General features: G+C 42.3%; 1 protein-coding gene across 1 annotated transcript in view; it reads right to left on the bottom strand.

Annotated features, from left to right (window-relative positions):
• Positions 1-19,834, bottom strand: part of DIS3L2 (DIS3 like 3'-5' exoribonuclease 2) — a 179,158-nt gene that overhangs the window by 80,647 nt on the left and 78,677 nt on the right. Inside the window, exon 11 of the mRNA XM_064720694.1 lies at positions 5,913-5,992. Coding sequence (XP_064576764.1) covers positions 5,913-5,992 — 80 coding nt within the window. The remainder of the gene's footprint in view (positions 1-5,912; positions 5,993-19,834) is intronic.

Below are 19,834 nucleotides of genomic sequence, written 5' to 3'. Positions count from 1 at the left end.
GCCCAGAGCATCTCTCCCCCCTGCAGAAAAGTAAACTCACTTTTATGAGTAATTCTACTGGTATTTGCACATCTGTTTGCATGTTCTGCAGCCACAGTCTTTGTTACCTTAGTCCTTCTCACACAATATATCTTTTATTTTGTTTTAATCCCATGTCTCTTTGCTACACGGCTTTCTTTGCATACCGTAAAAAAAAAAAAAAAAAGCAAAAGCCACAAACAACTTTTGGGATAAGGATGAAATATTTATAAAATATTTATATGTAGATTACTAATCACAAACACTGCCCCAATTTTGCTTAACCAAGCTTTTAATCAACCTTCTCACAAGCAGCTTTCAAATATATGCAAAAAAAACAAGTTTTAACAAATTATGTTCTAGCAATCAATGTTCTAACTAAATCCAAACTTCCTTAATCACCCCAGTACCCTAACACCCAGTTTAATGCACTTGTCTGGGGATTTGGCTCAGTCTATTTCCCTTTCAGCCACCAGCAGTTTGGAGCAACCTGCCCTATTCCCAGGGGAACTGAGGGGAGCCCCACGTCATTACGTTGTCCCACCAACTTCAAGAGAGATATTTGATGGAGAAAAGCTGACTCAATTCAGCCCTGATTCCATTCAACCCTGCACTTGGAAATTGGAAGTGATGTGTGTTTCCTCACACAACCCCACATTACCTCAAAAGAAGAGACAAAATACACTGCACACACTGCAGCTCCCAGCATTACACAGGAGCCTGCTGTGGGGCACAGCAGGGATCTGCATTTGGCAGAGAGCTGAGAGCATTCTGCATATTTCAATGAATCTGCAACCACAAGCCCTCAATAGGAAGAAAGAATATGCACCTCTTTCTAATCACTGCAATATGTCTTTTTCACTCTCCTGGTGACACAACAAAACATCCCCAGATTAACCAGCAGGTAACAGGAGAGACGAGCTAATTATGTCTGATACTGAAGTAAAATTTGACCAAATTTTACACACATTCCCGCTCCTGATAGATCTTATTTTACCCATATTTGACTCCTGCAGTAAACCTAAGCAAATTGCAGTTTATGATCATTTAACATTTGAATCATACGTCAATGTGTTTCTGTCATTTTCTCTGCAGGTCTGGTGTCTGTTCAGCTTAAATAGCTTACAAAGAAGGAAGCATAGTAATTTCATCAATTATTTTTGGTAAATAAATCCATACTCATTTCAAAAGTAATTTTTGATCCAACACTAGTTTGTTCTTCAGTGTTTATCTTAAGCAAATATTTACAAACTTACAAAAATATTTACTCTATTTCCAAACTCTCCTGAAACTCTGTCCTGCAGGGACCAAGGGGATTTGCTGAAGGGTCCTGTACCACATTTTGCTAGAGCAAATATCACCCTGCAGTCCTTAAGTGGCCAGGGAGACAAAGCTGAATAGAAGAGGGAATATTTACATCTTAAAAATAAAATATAAGTGCACAGAACTTTGCAAAATTAAAACATCCGAAGTGTTTGCAAACTATACCAAGAAAGAATGAAGGTCAAAGGAGAGGAAGGGCAGATGGTCTCCTGAAATGGCAGAGAACATCTTGGGGCTGCCAGGGCTCTACAGGTGTTTTTCAAGTGCAAGATTCTGGAGCTCACACACCAGGGGATGTCTAGTAAGCTGTCCAGGTCTAAGAAAAGTGCCCCAGAGCCTGGAGGCCTGCAGTGGACAAGGGAGAATTTTAGCAATATTTGGCAAAACATTAGTTGGCTTTACCAAAACATGTGAAATAGGCTCCTTGAACAGAGATCTAAGTCTCAATCTCTGCAGATCTGTTCCCAAAAACTACAGCTCAAAAGGAACTTTGTGCTAAGTAGAAAGGTCATGCTGCTCTCTTCCCAGGTTTGGGTCACAAAGAAAAGTTCTCTTCTTTGCTTATACCCCATCATGACACCTACAGAAACATAATGTGTTTCCTGTTTCTATCCCATTTCCCATAGGTACACCAGATTAAAATTCACCAACAGACTGAATGGATTTAAGGAAAACAGAAAGAAAGAGGGGGCTGCAAACTGCAGAAGCCTCATTTGTTTAGGTCATCAGGCAAACACTGGGAAGAGTCAATGATTGTATCTATTTATGGCCCCACTCCAAAATGCAGACAGCCAGGGTCACTAAGGACATGGAAACCAGGGCAAAGAGTCTGCAGAATATATTTCTATTCTGCAGTACAACAACTCCTCCTAAAAATGATGTAAATTACTTGAACTAAAATTACTTTGTAAAAGACTGTAAGAATACAGGAATGAAAGAAAAAGCACAAGTGAGAACCATGTTTGTTATTAATATACAAATAAAAGATGTACAGAGCTCTGTCAGTACAGCCGAAAGCATTGCTTTGAGATCAGCAGCAAAAGACAAGCCCTCAGAAATACCTCCCCATAATTTCTGCTGCAACTTTTCCCATCATTGCCTGACCTTTCACTAGAAGGAATTGTCTGCCTTGAAATGTGCCAAATTCCATTTCTACTCCTACCGGTAAGCAGCCTTCAATCACGACTGCATCAGTAGTGTACATTACCAGAAATACAAGCACCACTGGCAGAGAATGCCCAGAAGAAGTTTGGAAAGTGTGAGAAACATGCCTGGCATCACTGGGACTCACAGGTCACCTGCCACGCTGAGATCAGAATAAATCTTTAAACCTCTGCACCCTGGGTGAAAACATTCAGGCTTGAAAATACTACAGCTGTTTTCTGCAACATCCATACGACCTGAGAATGGTTTTGCTGTGCCTTCCTGGCTGCAGCAATTTGCTAGAAGACGTGCAGAAAGGATCACAAAAGAGCATTGACTCAAATGAACTTGTTTAAAACCTCAAAGCTCTACAAAGGCTGTAGAAACTAGGTGCAGGCCAGAGCCATCTTTTACTCCAAAGTTATGCTGAATCATCTAAATGGAGTACAGTTTGTTCATATTTCTGCAGCTGTTACATAAATAACCCTATTTTCCTTCTTTATTGGAGCTGATCTCTTTTAAAATATACACTCACAAATGTGAGCAGCAAGCTCACCTCCCTACTGCTATCATTAAACAATAACGAGGAGCACGGCTGTTAATCAGAAACAGACTCCAATATAAAATCCTCTCAAAACCAGATTGGCCCACTTAAAACATATATCCCTGGAAAAGTTTCCAACTGCTGCAATATCCTACTGCAAGCTCCATTAAAAATACAGCTCTTCCCAAAGCCATCCCATGCTTCCTCTGCTAGTGACACCCTGCTACTGAGTAGTGCTTCATGATAGATTTGTGAACTATTTCAGCAAAAAAATTCCTTTCCACCTTTTACTGAGGATGTAGCACGGGTGAAACCTCCATCCATTGATCAGATCTGATAGGAGGAGGCTGGAAACTCCACAAAGGTGCAAAGACAGTGGCTTATCTCTCTGCTTTTGCCTAAGATCCTTCAAAGCAAAGAAACTGTCACAGTCTTGAATAAATTAGCAATGAATGCTCAAAGACAATTTAATTCTCCAAAATCTTCTGAAATGCCCTGATTTAGCTGTCTGATAGAGGAAGTGTGGGCAATTAATGTGTTTTTTTGTAGAAATTCAGTGTGCTATACACCAACAGAGAATTCTGAATTAGGTTCTGCATTCTCTGTTGATTTTTGGAGATCTCCTGACATCATGAGGATGCCAAGATATGTGGTTTGCTCATGTAGGGATTTTTTGGTGAGGTTTTTTAAAGTGTTTTACATATGGGCAAAAGGGATGGAAAAAATAACAATTTCTTGTAACCACGTTTACATTTGGAATAAAAGCTGCGTTAACTCTTAACACAACTTTGCCCTCATGAGAGATTCAGCCTTGCCAGACCTGGACACGCTCTTAACTTCTAAAACAGCTCTTTGTCATAATAATTGCAGCCATCATAGCAACTTTTAGAGCCAAAAGTTCACAGGGTACCTCCAAAACATGTCAAAAGGCTCTACAAGCACAAGATTGAGGTTCCCAGAGGGGCTCTCCTAAACACCAAAGAGCTGCAAACAGCCACAGCTTTTCAAGCAAGTGAACACAAAGAAGTGACCCCAAAGGACTCCCAACACTGGTTTTGGACCTGTCTAAGTCTGGAAACTGCTGAAAAAATTTTAAATCAAAGTACAGATACCTTAGAAAATTTCACTAATGCTGATGGACTTATTGCCCCTGCTTTCTCCAGCCACATTTCATGGGCTTATAATAGTACCCTACACAGTGCCACAGGGGCCAGTGGACCACAGACTGAAAATCACTGAGCAAGAAGTTAAATTCACACCAGGACAAAAAAGTAACAAGTGCAGAGAGATTCATTTTGCATGCAAGAAAATGTCCCAGGAACTTGTGACAGGAGATAGATCTGGGTGTCTTCTGCCAGCTGCAGGTCTGTGGGCTGAAGTTCCCTGTGCCAGAAACTGAAGAGAAGCATGTCCCCTGCTAGACAGAGTCCAGTCCCAGCCAGGAACAGGCTGATGGAATGAACATTTCTAAATTCCCCATCGGGATGCAAATTAAGGACTGTGGCCACATCCCTCATCATCACTACCTATACTACCAATCCCCAAGCCCAGTGACAGGGCTGCCATGGCTTTGCAGGTTTTCTGGCAGAAAGAATTCTGAAGAATTCTTGCTCACATTGATACTTTCTTTGAACACTTTCTCCAAATGGCTTATGGGTAAGAGAACAATGCAGATGTATCCATCACAAAGCAGCTCACTGAGTGGTTCCTGCAGCATCTAAAACCCACAAGTATGTGAACAGTAAATGGTCAGAAGGCAGAGTTTCAACACTTTAGATCTGAGGACCTGTGGGATCACAATGCCGTCAATAAACTTCCAGTGATTCAGATGGCAAAGTGACAGAGCTCAGCTTAGGATCTCTCAAGAAGACTCTCAATTTTCTGTGAAGCAGAATGGCATTTTTTCCTTAATCTTGCCTCAAAACTGCTATTGCAGAGTACAATTAATTTTATTGGCTTCAAATTGTCTTTCACCTCTGTTTTTTTATCCATTTTATATTACTGTTATAGTACTCTGTACTTGGGTCTAAATGACATCACAATTCATTGGCCACATTACACAGTATGAAATCAACTTTAAAAAATGGAAATTATGTATTGGATGTCATCATATTGTGATGATAAGCAAGAGCAAGAAACCCTAAATCCACACCAAAAAACCCCACCAACCTTTATCTTCATTATTAGGGGTGGATAGGTTAATATAATCACGCAATATTTCTAACCCAGCCTGTTACTGGATCTTATCAAACTAAATGAGCTGAGCTTGGATGGCAAAGTAAGATTACAGGAGAAAAGTTCCTTTGGTCATAATCATCAAGATTTGGCTTCTAGAGCTTTACTTTCTGTTCTGTTGGCTTACGGCATAGTAAAAGTACAAATAAGGCAAAAGAGAAAGCTCAAAAGGCAATGAGAAGAAAAACACAACTTATAAGGCACACTGTGCTCATCTGACAATTCCCAGCATCCCATAAACACCAAAAAACAATTCAGGCAGTGACCTTCAAAAGACTGGATTCCTTTACCCACGGACTGTGTACACAAGGTCAAAGTTCCACTCGACTTCAGCCTGCAGAAGTGGTGTATTAGCTATTCAGCTGTAACTCCCATAATGACAGGAGACAGCTGAGATCTGCTCAAATCAAATTACAGCTCTGATTATGCAAAACACCGTGGCTCTGCATTTTCTAACACCAAGTCTGAGTGCAGTTTGAAGATGTCTGCTCCAAGATTTCTAAAAACAAGCAATTAAAACAACTGGAGAATAACTAGTTTATTACTCTACTTATATTTGGCAAAGAATACTTCAGGACAAATTATAGATACAAGTGTGTCAACAGCTGAATACAAACACTAGAAGTATTTTGTAAAATATATCTCATACCGTCAGGGAGTTGTTTACAGGACAAAGCATCATCAAGATCTCTGGCAGTTGATGGGTCGATGGTGAAAATGCATTCTTTCCTATCCAAAGAAAAAAAAGAAAAGAAAAATTTATCTCCCAGTCATGAAGAAGGTATCAAAACAGAGAGCCCATCAGAGACATCCAGACAACAACAACCATGTTTTCAGAAGACTCTGCTGAAACATCTTCCAACCTAATCTGAATTCTAAATCTAATCTATTTTTTAAAAAACAGTTTAGACAAGTGAATCTCCTTGGGTATCTTTTCATTTTTCTTTGTGGTCTTAGTAGCTTTCATTTCATTACAGATATTCCCTCACAAAAACTAAACAATTTAGCCCATCAAGTTCACTCCAAAGAAACAAGCAAGAAAAAGTCTAGATGCCTTGCAGCTAGAGTAAAAATAGATTGTTCCTAATTGCTAAGTTAAATGGAACACAAATAACCTTCATGCCCATGCCAAAGAGTGGATGTCACAGCATCTGACACTCCATGAGCACAGCTAGCACAGAGCAGAGGCACTGAAACACGTACAAACTGAGCTACATGTGACAAAACTGAGAGAGAGTTTTAGTCCCAGTAAAGACACCCAGGAGATGCAGGACTTTATAAAACCTAAACTGCCAATTATAGACCAAAGGGAAAAGCAGGTTCAGTAGGAAAAAATATTAAAGTTATAGAAGGGCAAGCTCCAAATCAGCTCATTAGGTCTTACAAATCAACTTGGTGCTCAGGAAAAGCTGAGCATCCTTTTGCATGTGCTGTACCAGGTGGCACCTGGAATTTGCAGCCCTGCCCTGGAAGGCTCACATGTGTGTGTCCTGTAGCAGTGGGTGGCAGAACACTGGGAACACACCAAGCAGGACCACAGATATGGTCTGTGGCCACACAGATGGGACAAATAAAACATCTGACTCAGGAACCATCACCTTTAATAGAGCAGAGTGTGGCATCAGTGAGACACAAAACCTGAAGCATTCAACAAATAAAACTTCCTGAACTCCTCCTTCAGGGCCTCCCTTCATCCCAGGCTGTCCTACAGCAACTTCTTTCCCAGACCTCTGGACTACAGCAGAGTTTCCCAAGCACTGTGAGGAATGTGAGACCAGAGCTGAAGAGCAATGAGGTCAGTACAGTAATGGGTTTGCTGGCTTATTCTACTTTTATCTTAACTTCTAGAGTAAGTTCAGCCCCTCCCTAGTTAGAAGATCCCCAAGCACAATGGCATAGGCTGAGACTGCCATGGAAGAGATCAGGCTACTGCTTTTCTTTTTTTCTTTTTGCCACAGAAAGACTCATATCATGATGGCAACTCCCTTCTAGAGATGTATAATGCAAACACAAAATATTTTTCTTACAGCATAACCACTGGTATTACTCCTGGGGTAGGAGAGATGGGAGGAGAAAATTACAGTGAATTCTTAAAGGAGCAAGTGTACATGAAATTAGAAAGTGTTTTTGTATGGGTGCTACTGTTCTCAACTTTGCAGACCTATCACTTCCATACTGAAATGCTCTGGGTGGTATTTGCTGGTGTCAGACAGCTGGCAGCATCTATCTATGTAATTCCACCAGGCACACTAAATAGAGATTTTCAAACACATAAAAATCAGTAAAGCACTTCACTGCCTTCTGAGACTTTGAAAATCTTTTGGAATATGCTGGCTTTCAGATTGGATAGCAAAGCTGCCTTAATCCCCAGATGCACATTAGTTTCTGATCCTTTGCATGCATCTAAACAAATTAAGAAACTGTGACACTGAAAGATATAAAATCTTTCAACTACACCGGGACTTTGATCTGTTGGTGCCAGCACTAAAAATCAACCAATTTTTAAAGGTTTGCAAACAACCTTAATTCCATAAATATCTATTCCTTAAAATTCCACCTAAGGATGGAATTTCAGGATACCAACACTCCAAGGCACCATGGAATTCACTTTAGGGAGCTGTGCATATGCAGACAGACACTCCTATACTACAAACAGAATGGGGACACACACATGTGCCAGCCTGCATATATTTACACCAGGTCCCATTAATGCACAGGGTACAAAGTGCCCTTCCCAGCCACATCCAATAAATCTTTAAGTTATTTCATTAAAAAGAGTCAACTGAATGAACACAATTGGCTTGCTTTATCTAGCAAGTGAGCAAGAAAAAAGTTAAGACCTGCTTCAAAGAGAATGTAGGTTCCTGTGTCAGGGGAATACAGAGCTTATCCCAGATGTTCAGGGCCTGCTACCACAAGCATCTGCCACCCATTGTGAATTGTAGCTCCAGGCAGCTAAAAAATTAGCACATTGGTTTCAACAAAGTGCATATTTGCAGCCTGCCCTAAATAAAAGTGAGCAGAAAAACAGGGTGCCAAATATTTTGCCACATTTATACAATGGTAGCAACTAATGGGCTGTTTTGCTGAGATGTATTTAGCCAGTCAAGTCCACTGCAGAGGCCAATGGTGGTCCCAGTTCAGAGCCTGAGGGCTGCACCCTGCACACATGCTCCTTCAGGGCAGGGTGTCATGTTCCCAGCTATCTCCTCCTGCTTCTCCTCCAGGCCCAGTGGAATCACTTTTATGCAGGATGCTGCAGAGAGCTGTCTCTCATCCTGAAGAACCAGGCAATGCAGTGGAAGCAAGGGTAGGAAAGGCTGGGTGTGGGCAGCACAGCCTGCTGGCAAATTGTCCCCTCTCTTGGCACCTACACCAGCCACTCCTGCACACCTGAAAAGAACACCTGGGTGAAGAAACAACACTGCTCTCAGCTATGTGGCAAGTATGCCTGTGAAGGGGAAGGGGCTGACCAAATTCCTGCCCTGACCATGCTGTCAGGCTGTGCAATACCCCAAAGGCTGTGGCAGGAGGGATCTCAGAGACATCAAACCACATTTCTGACTGTAACCAGTAACAAGACCAGCCTGCAGCAAGTTGATTCATTAAACCACCAGGGACAGAATGTTTCATGCACCTGCTGAGGAAGATGTTACTTAAATCCACAGCTACATGCACACACATTTGCACTGATTGACGACAGGTATATACAAACTGGCAGCGTCTCCAGCTTCTGGAGGGCCACCAAGGTGACCTTGTGGGTTAAGAAGTTTGGTCATCTCCCTCTGTCCCTTCTTTCAGGGCCTCAAAGGAAGCATCTCTCATTGTCATCAGACCGAATAAAAAACTGGTTTATTCATTTCAAATTGTCAAAACATACTTTGCAAAAGTAATGAGACGATCTAAGTCCACTTGTTCCAACATACACACAATTTGGTTAAAAGAAAATGGTTTAAGAGATAGAGACACACAGAGTGAAGGGATTTTCTGGTCCTCATGCTGGAAAGGACTGGAGATACATATGTGCCTTTAAGGTCTCCTCAGCACTGGTCAAAAACAAAACCCCAAAAATTTTTCAGTATGGAAACTTCCACTTTTTACAGGACCATCTTCAAGTAAAACAGAATGTCTAATGCAGGTTTGCAGAAGTGAACTTGCTCTGGCGTGGAGTTTCTGTCAATGGAAGAACAAAACCTTTCCTCCCTTCTCCTTGTTTCAGAGGTTTCAAGCACCAGAGCAAGGCAATGCCTGCAAGACTTTGGGAGGATCAGGGGAACTACTCACAACTGACCATGGTGGACCTGCAAGCAAGAGTCAGGAAAGCAGGAGCCACCCAGACCCTGCCAGCCCCCAGCAGCACTGGCCAGGCCACCTCCAGCCCCATGGCAGTGACAAGGGCCCTGCTGAAGCTGGCTCTGTGTGGCATCTTGCAAATCAACCACCTGGGGAAAAAGAATTATAGAATAGAGCACATAGTTTATTACACAGTAATGACAGTGTCAACCTATACAGGCTGGTATATCAATCCTAATTTAAGGAAAGCTAATTAAGTGCAGTGCTCTTTGCACAGCTTCAGGAAGACTAATTAAAGCAGACAAGCATGTCTGCAGAGCAGTTAGTCTTTTTACCTTTAACAGGACCTAAAATAAATGGCTGGTGCAGCAGTAGAGGTAAGATAAGTAGTCTGTTGGTGAGCTGGAATTACCGTCATGGTAATTAAAATGCTCACAGATCACAGGACTGCAACAGCAGTTTGTTTTACTTTGTGCAAATACATACATCTATGTGTACATCTATGCTAAGGTATTCACAGGCATCAGCAGAGAAAACACTGCACAGTTGGTGCCTCAAAGACTGGTACAATATACTCATTTTTGCCAGTTAAACTGTTCAGAATTAAATATACCACTTAGTTTAACCATAAAATATGAACACCTACGACATCAGGAGATTACAAATTCCAGTGGTCAGGGCTCACTCTTTGCCCAAGACAGAGGCTACCTGCATCAGGATGAAGCATTGCAATGGCAAGCCATGGGCTCAGGCAGTATTAGAGGCAAGGTTTCTGACATGACCACCCAGCTGGGCAAAGCTTGGGTGTTAACAGTGCTGTTTTCTTGCTGCTGGGAGAAAAGTGCCAGTTTTGTACACAGTAACAAAGCAGCACCCTACGGATCTTCCTGTATAACTCAAAGATCTTCCCAAGCAGCAGCACATAGATGAGTCAACTCCCCAGTGGAGACATGGAGCCCAGATTTTCACCACTAATAAATGCCAACATGAAATACCAGTCCAGAGAACTGCACGTACCCACTAGAGCATCAGAAAACCCTTCATGAAGCAAGACATTGTCCTTACCAGCTGGTGCAACCTCTCATGGCAGGCAGAGGCTTAAGCAGCAAAGGATGACCCAGCTATTCAGGAACCAGACAAAGCAGAGGATGGAGGAATTTCACCCCAGGCAACACAAGCACAAGTCAGCTGGCAGCCAAACCATGTCCATGCTGCTGTGTGACACAGATCACCACTCCTCCTGGTCCTGCAGCAGCCACCACCATCTCAATGCAGTTGGGCTGAAGCCCCAGCTTTGGCATTTGTCTGAACTTGGACTGCTCAGGAATGAGGCTGTGGGCAGAGTTTAGACTGCCAAGTCTCATGAGAGAAAAAGAGAGATTCTTTAAGAAAGGTGCTGAGCAGGGAATCACTGGAAGTCCTCCAACAGGAAACCCAGACACAGGGCCTGGAGTAGAAGGGAATGGAAGTGAATGAAGTGGAACAGAACAGAACTGTTTCAGTTGGAAGGGACCAACAACAATCATCTGGTCCAACTGCCTGACCAATTTAGGGCTGACCAAATTAAAGCACGTTGTAGTTAAGGGCTTTGTCCAGATGCCTCTTAAACATTGACAGGGTTGGGACATTGACCACCTCTCTAGGAAACCTGTTACAGTGTTTACCACCTTCTTGGTACAGAAAGGCTTCCTAATATCCAGTCTAAACTTCCCTGGTGCAGCTTTGAACCATTCCACATGTCCTGTCACCAGGGAGAAGAGATCAGCACCTGTCACTTGCCTGTGTTAGGAAGCTGACAGAATTAAGGCACCTGAACTTAATTACCTTATTTAACTTAATTACCTTATTTAACTTAATTACCTTATTTATCCCCCACCATTCTGACTCCCCTCCCATGGGCAACTTTCACACCAAAGCAGTCTCCAGTGATGCTCACTGGACATTTACAAAGACCAACACACCAAAACAACTACAAAAGAGAACAAAGAACACACCAGAAGGCTGAAGGTGGCTGAAACCTGCTGGCTGTGAATTCCAGCATTCAAGACTCAACCAGCTCACTGTCACCCTGCCCCACCCCAGGCTCAGCTGTCATGGCCCACAGTCCCTCCAGTCATCCAAAGGCTCCTGAAGCACCAAGCTGAATCTTTTGCAGAAGCATCAGCCCATTTCCAAAGTCCAGGCTGCTTCAGCCGGAGGTGAGACAGGAACGACCGTTGTTTATTAAAGTTTCAGCAGTGCAAGTCTTCTTTAAACTTGAGTAGGTCAGTGCTAAGACACTCACAGTACGACTGACTGCATGTCTAGACACTTGCAGTGCATTTACATTCTTCCAGGGACTCCTTAGAGTGTCCTGTTCTCTCCACTTTGTGAATACATACAATAGCCTGGTGGGAGTGAAAGCTCAGCCTCCTGGTTTACCCTTATTAACTCCAGCTCAAAGCTGGCATTTTAAAATTAAGCATAGCAAAGGCACTTTTAGAATCTTAAAGCTCTTCAGGTCATTTCTAAGACCCTGCTGAGCACCATCTTGCAAAAGCTAAGTAGACACCATTTCTCGGAGCTGGAAACAGTTGTTTTAATTTGAGAACAGGCATCCTAGAGCTGTCAACTCACTCCAGTGAATGCTACTAACATTTTTTCACACAACAATCCCATTGTTATGGCAACCACAGAAATCAATCTCATTCTTCAATCACAAGTAAACCCAGTTTGACCACAGTGTCAGTGCAGGTTTGTTACAAAGTGCCAATAAGCAAAGGATCAATCTGCCAATATTCATCACTCAAATCAGGACAAAGTACCCTTTCCCCAAAAGAAATTTCAGAGACCAATCAGTGCCTGAGCATTTGAGACTTCAACATCTCACTCCTAAAAGCACTTATTACTTGTAGTGTCTACCACATTTGTCACACTTGATGCTGGCAGATTTTAGTTAAAACCCAAGAGCGGCTGCTTCCAAGACAGCCTCTTAAAAGGAATATATTTAAAAAATATGCCTGCAAGAGAAGTACCCTGACAAATCTCTGATGGCACTCTGAATGCCTTGTAACAGACTGACAAAGATACTTGACACATCACAAAACTCTTTTGGCATGGTGCATAAATTTAAAAATGAACTACAATTATAAAATAATTGGAAGCAAAAACTAATGTCTCCAAACACTGAGCATTATAAACCCCCCAAAAATCCAGCAGAGCACAAAACGCATTGAAAGCCCAACTTCAACCCAGCACTACTCTTTTTAATTTCTCTGTGTTTATGTTTTAGCTAATGTCCTGTCCTGGTTCAGAAAACAGACCTCGGTCCAAGAGAGCAGCTGACAATGACTCCTGGTGTATTACACATCTACAACAATAAACTTTTACATTTTCACCAGGGACTGCTCACTGGATTGCTGAACCAGAACCAATTATTCCTTCTATTTATCCTTCTATTCTTTCCTCCATATTTATGGCCTCCAAGTAAGAGGGAAGACAGAAAAAAAAAGCACTGCAGTCTTACATCTATATAGCTTGAAAAGCCAGAATATATTTATAAAGGAGATCAGAGTCTCTGGGAGGCCAAGCACCAGCAGTATTTCCTACAAGTCATCTGTAATTGTGCCACAAATATAATGAGTTCTCTGCACCACCACTATCCCACGCAAGAAAGCAAAATGTAATTGAAAATGCACTGCATTATATAAACTATTTGAATTACAGATGCACAGTGCAAGAGACACTAGGTCATCCAGCCCCCACAGGTCAGAGCCAGGCTGCTCAGGACAATACATTTGCAAGAACTTTCTCCTCTATGGCATCAAGCATCTTTAGTGATGGAGTTTCCAGCCCTTTAGCAATCCACACCACAGTCTATTTTGGGTTGCACAGGAAAGGCTTCCTCTTTGTTTTACCTTACTTGTCCTTATAACACCCCTTTCTACCCTCCCATCACCGTAAATGATTCTCATTTTTTCATTTTGGTCCACATATTTTTAACTATCAACTACTATATCTTTCACAAACTTCTTGTTTCAGTGTTGGCAGATACACATTGAACAGTTAATCCTTCCTTGTAAATCAATCTCTTATCTCCCAGAATATTTTTGCTAGTCTTTTCCAGACTGTCCCACTTTTAATCCATGCTGTGATATCTCCAGGACAGCTCTGCCTCATACACTTGCATTTGGGCCATCTATGTTACAATTTATGGGTTGGTTGGTTTTTTTATGGAGAATAACCTGGTAACAAAGATCCAATCACCCAAAAAGTGAGACAGACAGACAGGTTAAAGCATGTTTCAGATCACACCATCAGAGTGGAACCCAAGGAAAATACTGCTCCTTGTGATGACCAGCCAGTCCTTGTGATCAGCTCTGAAATACCACAGCAGGGCCACTCCAGCTCCCCAGCTGGAGTGGTGCTGGGTCTCTTCAGCTACAGCACCAGAGACAGAAACCTGGGTTGACACCAGGACCTGGACACTTCATCTCTTGTCCACCCTGTGCTATCTGACCTATAGGGAGAGCAGGGCACCAGCAAAGCACTGTGATATCAAGGGGCAGTACTTGGCACACCTGAACTGCCCCACTTAACATACATAAACATGAGAGGCTATGGCACCTTCCTCTGCTCATCAAACCCCCACCTTGTGATCCAGTGGAATCCAGTAAGAAACACAGACACTGTCAGACTTATTTAAGATTTTATCCTCATCTCCTTCTGTTATTCCCTCCACTTCTCTCCATAAAATAAATATCCAGGCAAGAACAAGACTGTATGTATAACAATCTAGGTGCAAAAAACACTGTTTTCCCCAGCTGAACAGATTTCTAACAAAGCAAGATTAGGTGTGATGGCCTACAAGATCAGAAAGCAAAAATTCTATCCAACCACACACCACCATTTCTGTTTGAAGCAGCACTTCCAGTGATCACATGCACCTTCCTATAAAGAAAAAGGTGAAGTTGCCCTGTGTCTCTCTACACCAGGCACTGGTAACAGCATCTGAGAGCACAGAACATGCATCATTTTATTCAAAACAGGGCCACCATAATTGCTGCAGCTATATTGTAGTAGAAAATATTATGAAAACAGGAGAACCAAAAGAAGCCAACCAGAAGCAAGGAGCTGAATCACATCACTGGCAACAGCACCTTGAGCATATTTACTCCAGAGCTTTACTTACTCAGCTAATGGCAGAGAAAGGAGTTAACATGAGCTCTCCTCATCAGTCCAAGAATGGTACAGTCCCTCAGACTGCCTGGAAAGCAGAAGTAGCCAGAGCAGGTACAGTCACCATCACCAGGTTCTGGAATCAATCCTAGTACAGAGGAACTGGATCTGATATGCTTAAACACCACTGAATAATCCTTTGTAAATCACCTATGTATTTAATCCAATGTATCTCTCTATGGAGAACATTTAATCAGTCACAGAACAGCTCAGTGAGAGCAGAGATCACAATCTGGCCCTTTTTGTGTCTCCACTCCAAGATAACAGTCAGTTCTGAAGCAATGTTGCTTATACATTTGCTAAACAAGTCATTTCTCAGTTTCCATCAGAAACCAGAGCATATTTACATATCCTATTATAGCTGAGTAAGACTTGCTTTACTTAACACTAGCTTTTTGTAGTGGAAAATCTCCAGGAAACAAGCTGTTTAACAATGTTTTATCTGCCCTGCACTCATTCCTAACTAAAGTTGTCCACCTGCCTTGGAAAGACATCTGTTTCAGAGGCTGACTGCTTTCCTCCAACACCCCTTGCACAGCTCAAGGCTGCCATTTTTACCATCACCTCTAATTTTATCAGCCAATAATCTCCTTGGGCATCTACAGCAAAGACCATGCTGTCAAATACTTACTATACACAGTGCTAATCCCTGTTACCAGCTGTAACACTCCTTGAGAAAGAAACAAAAGCAAAATAGAGCTACAGTGCAGGTACCAACAGTGCTGCAGAGCCTCCCTCCCCAGTGGGCAGAGGGACACAGCAGAGCACCTCTGCTCTTCTTCCCAAAGGAAGGATGCCACACTCCTGAAGGGGCAGCCAAAATTACAAATTTGGCCTTCAACAACTTGGATCAGTTGCAGTTGAGGTCCCGTGCTGAAATAGCAAGATGCAAATTGTAACTGAAAGCTTCATTTGCCTGCAAGAGCAAAGTTCAGCAACTCTGCCCTGCCAGGGAAGCAAGTGAGCTCTGTCTCCTGCCAATGCAGGGGATCCTGCTGCCCTCCTCTGCTGCCCTTTCAGCCCTGTGGGAGGAACAGCCCTTCAGAGGGACCTCAGCAGAGAAGGGGTCTGATGGGAACCTCATGAAGCTCAAAGGGAAAAACAGAGTCCTGCACACAGGGAGGAACAGCCCCATGCACCAGCACAGACTGGGGAAGGACCAGCTGGAAAGCAGCTTGGCAGAAAAGGATGTCCTGACAGACAAGTTAAACATGAACCAACAAAATGTCACTGCAGCAAAGGTAGCCAAGAGCCTCCTGGGCTGCACCAGGAGCAGTGTTGCCAGAAGGCCAAAGGATGTATTCCTTCAATCCTTCCCCTCTGCCTGGCACTGGTGAGATCACAACTGGAGTGCTGGGTCCAGTTCTGGGCTCCCCAGTACCAGGGAGATGTCAACAAAGGGCTGCAAGTTTGCTGAAAGGTCTTGATGATGATTAAGGAATCAGAGCATCCAACCTACAAGGAGAGGCTGAGAGAGCTGGGACTGTTCAGCTTTGAGAAGAGAAGGCTCAGGCAGGGAGATCTTTTCAATGTGAAAATACACCTGATAAAGGTCTATTTTCACCTTTAGGGAGTAAAGACAGCAAGACAATTTCCAGTGGTATCCAACAGGACAAGAGACAATGGGCACAAAACACAGGAGAATCTACTTGAAGGAAAAACCACACGTTTTTCTGAGGAACATGTTCCTCAGAGGGGCTGTGGAATCCTCATCTTTGGAGCTATCCAAACCCCAAATGGGCACAGCCCTGAGCAGCCTGCTCCAGCTAACCCTGCTTTGAGCAATGGGGCTGGAGTAGATGATCTCTAGGTCTGCCTTCCAAGCTGAACAATCTGATGATTCTTCAGAGTTTAGCCCTGCTCAGCTGAAGTCAGTTTCTGCTCCTCAGAACACATCCATCTTGTAGATATTTCAGAGTTCCCTGCCACAACACCCTTTCTCTGCTCAGTATTTTTAGCTCATTGTTTTGTATTTTGCCAGCTGAGAAACTGCAGTTTGTAATTTTACCTTCAGCTTCATATTTCTTCTTAAAAGTGAATACAATGTCCTGTTTATAATAATAAAATCACTAGTTGGCAGGATGACATCAAATGGAAAAAGAGAAAGCAACTGGAAAATTTAGAGCAAGCAATTTTGAGTGCCAAGTTTCACATTTGTAATAGTCCAGCGGAGGTCAACAGGCTCACTTATTATTAGGCAAATGGTAAAGAAATAGATATCCTCTAGTTCTTCCATGCTAGACTATATAAACCATCTCTACTTGAACAGGTTCTAACACTTTCCAAAAAAGTGATGTTATACATTTTCCACAGTAACACCAACAATGGGAGACAAGCAAAAGGCAGAATTGCTTTGCAAAAAAGGCCTTTTTTCTCTCTCCAATATTTAGGTTTTTGTTTCCCACTATGATTGGACTTTCCTGGCTTTACTTTCTTGTCCCAGTTAAGCAGTAAAGGAAACAAAAAGATATGAATGAAATTAGAAACATTTGGAATGAGTCTTAGAAATAGCTTTTGGGTTTCTTAGATTCCTGGCTAGACCTCTTCAAATGGCCTCCTCCTCCTCCCTCTGCCCCCAGCTCCTGCACCCACCTCTGAAATTTGTATTTCCTTCTTTGCCCTTACCCCTTTTCTTCAGGGGCTACATTTTGTCCCAAAGCAAACACGGAAATGAAAATTACATGTTGTAACACTGGAAAGGACCGGAAAGTGGTTGAAACTTTGCGCCCATCAACATTTGTCTCTATGACATTAATCCTCCAAAGTTTCCCTAAAAGCAGAAACCAAACACTTCTCAAACTTCTAATGAAACAAATACCATCTCCAGTCAACCTGAATAATAAAATGAGTGCTCCAGTCCTATCTGTATTATCATATTTTAAGTCTCTGGAAGGGAAGTTTCCTCAACCACACATTCTGATACTTCATGAACCTTCCTGCTCTCCCTAAAATTCAACTGCAGGATGCAATGCCAACACCTAATACTTGCCCAGTGCTTTTCATTACAAGTTTTGAGTGCTCTTTAGAAACAAGTAAGCTGGGAATGCCTGTGAAATACTTGTCTAATTTTACAAATAAACCCATGCAGGTGAGAAACAGATGTCCATGGCAAAACTGTGGCAGAGCGGAGTGCTAAGCCAGTCAAATCATGTCAAAGCCATCCACAAGATTTGGATCTTTTCTGCCTTAAGTAATATTGAAATATTATGTAAACCCTTCTTTGTGAGCTTTTACTGGAGAAGTGAAGGAAAAAAATGATCTCTTGGAAGCAATTCTACACAGGCTGTGTAGGTGAGATCACACTTGCTATCCAAATAGAATATGCATGGCAAGAACAGGATTCCTGTAAAACTGGGAGACTTGCAGGAAGATCAAGGAACATATTTACAAGATGGCATGGTTAAAATGCCTTTCCCTCTTGCCCAGCCTCAGCAGCTTGGTGAAAACACATTGTCTCACTTGCATCTATAACCACACTGACAAACACCTGTGGTGCAGGGCGCTCTCTGCATGCTCCAAACTCCCAGACCACACCTCGGACACTGCTCAGCAGAACACACAAAGTGCCTTTTGAGGAGGAAAGGAAACAAGGAAAAGTTATCTCAGGAAGAGGAAACACACAAAAACACAAGACATTTTTTGGGTCTCAGTTCCAAATCCAACTTTTGTACATTACACTAGAAAATTTACAGCCCTAAATTACAGAACTGCAGAGGATTTACTAGAGGTGGAAGTACTTTAAGCTAAACTCTAACATGTGTTTACTCTAGTCAAGCAAGCAATGTGTAAACTGAATTAGATGAGGTATTTACAAATGTTATAGCTGTTTTAGGAGAAAAGATGAGTTTTAATTTCACTGTAATGAATTTATATCATACTCTCAGACTACTGTACAGTAATCTGGGAAGCCTGACAGATCACCATGCACAAAGTACAGCAAAGATGGGCACTCACAGAGGCAGGTGTGTGAGATCCCTTGGGAAACAAGGAATAACTCAGATGTGCACCCAGAACAGACACCCAAGTTATGTGTGTTCCTCTGGACACCATCCTGGCCTGTGTGTACTGGCCCTTTGTAGGACAGTGCAGACCACAGCACACTTACTGCTGACAATATGAAAGCTGATATCTAATAACAAGTTAAGGCCAAGCTACCTTGGGGCTTGTCAAAAATAGTCTCAAAAAGGTCTTCTGGTCTCACTCATCAGAGATGCCAGCCAGGTCTCCAACTACCTGACACCACCTCCCTACAATTCACACTGCATTTACTAATAAAATTCATCTTCTTCCTGGGTAGACAAACCCCTTTCTGCGAGGAAACAACAAGGAAAACTCATCTGTATTTTATTTTCCATAACTAGAAGTCTCATGTTATCTCCATATGTGTTTAGACCACAGACTGGTTAGTCAGCAGTGTGGCAGTTGACATTAAAAGGATTAGCAAATTAAGCTCAAATAATTGTCTTAAAAATTTTGACTGTTAAATGTTTATATTTGAGAGGATCAAAAGGAAATCTACTTTGTAGTGTGCACTGTGGTCAGGAAGGGGCAGAGAGGGATTTAAATGGCTTAACCGCAGAACTGTTATCACCTTGATAAGTCTCAGTGTAATAATTCAGCAATAAAAGCAAGAAATGCACTTGGAATTTGTTTCCAAAACTGACTGTCTGACTGGAGACAAGTCAAGCTCTTTATTTGCTTAAAAGAACTCGGTCAGAAGAAACAGAGAAAGCTACTGAACTGTAGTCAAGAATATAAAAATAAGCACTTTCAAGTGACATCTGAACAGAAGCGTTCAGTGTCTACTTTTTTTTTTTTTTTAATGCTACCTGAAGCCTGCAGTCTGAGTCTGGTATCTCAGTGTTAGCATTAGTCAGCCAGGAGTGTGATTCTCCACTGAATTATTCCACTGTATGGCAGTGGAAATCCAGAAAGCTGAAACAGTAAGGAAGCTGCAGGCTCCAGAGCAGAATTAGGTCCAAAGTAACACCTGGAGTACAGGTACAGATACAAATATATTTTCAGTCTTGAAATAAAAATAGCTGCAGTTTATCAGTTTAC

This window comes from Zonotrichia leucophrys, chromosome 9 (assembly GCF_028769735.1).
Source record: "Zonotrichia leucophrys gambelii isolate GWCS_2022_RI chromosome 9, RI_Zleu_2.0, whole genome shotgun sequence".
Taxonomy (NCBI): domain Eukaryota; kingdom Metazoa; phylum Chordata; class Aves; order Passeriformes; family Passerellidae; genus Zonotrichia; species Zonotrichia leucophrys.
Note: the sequence above shows the minus strand (reverse complement) of the source record. Positions and strands in the feature narration are given on the sequence as shown.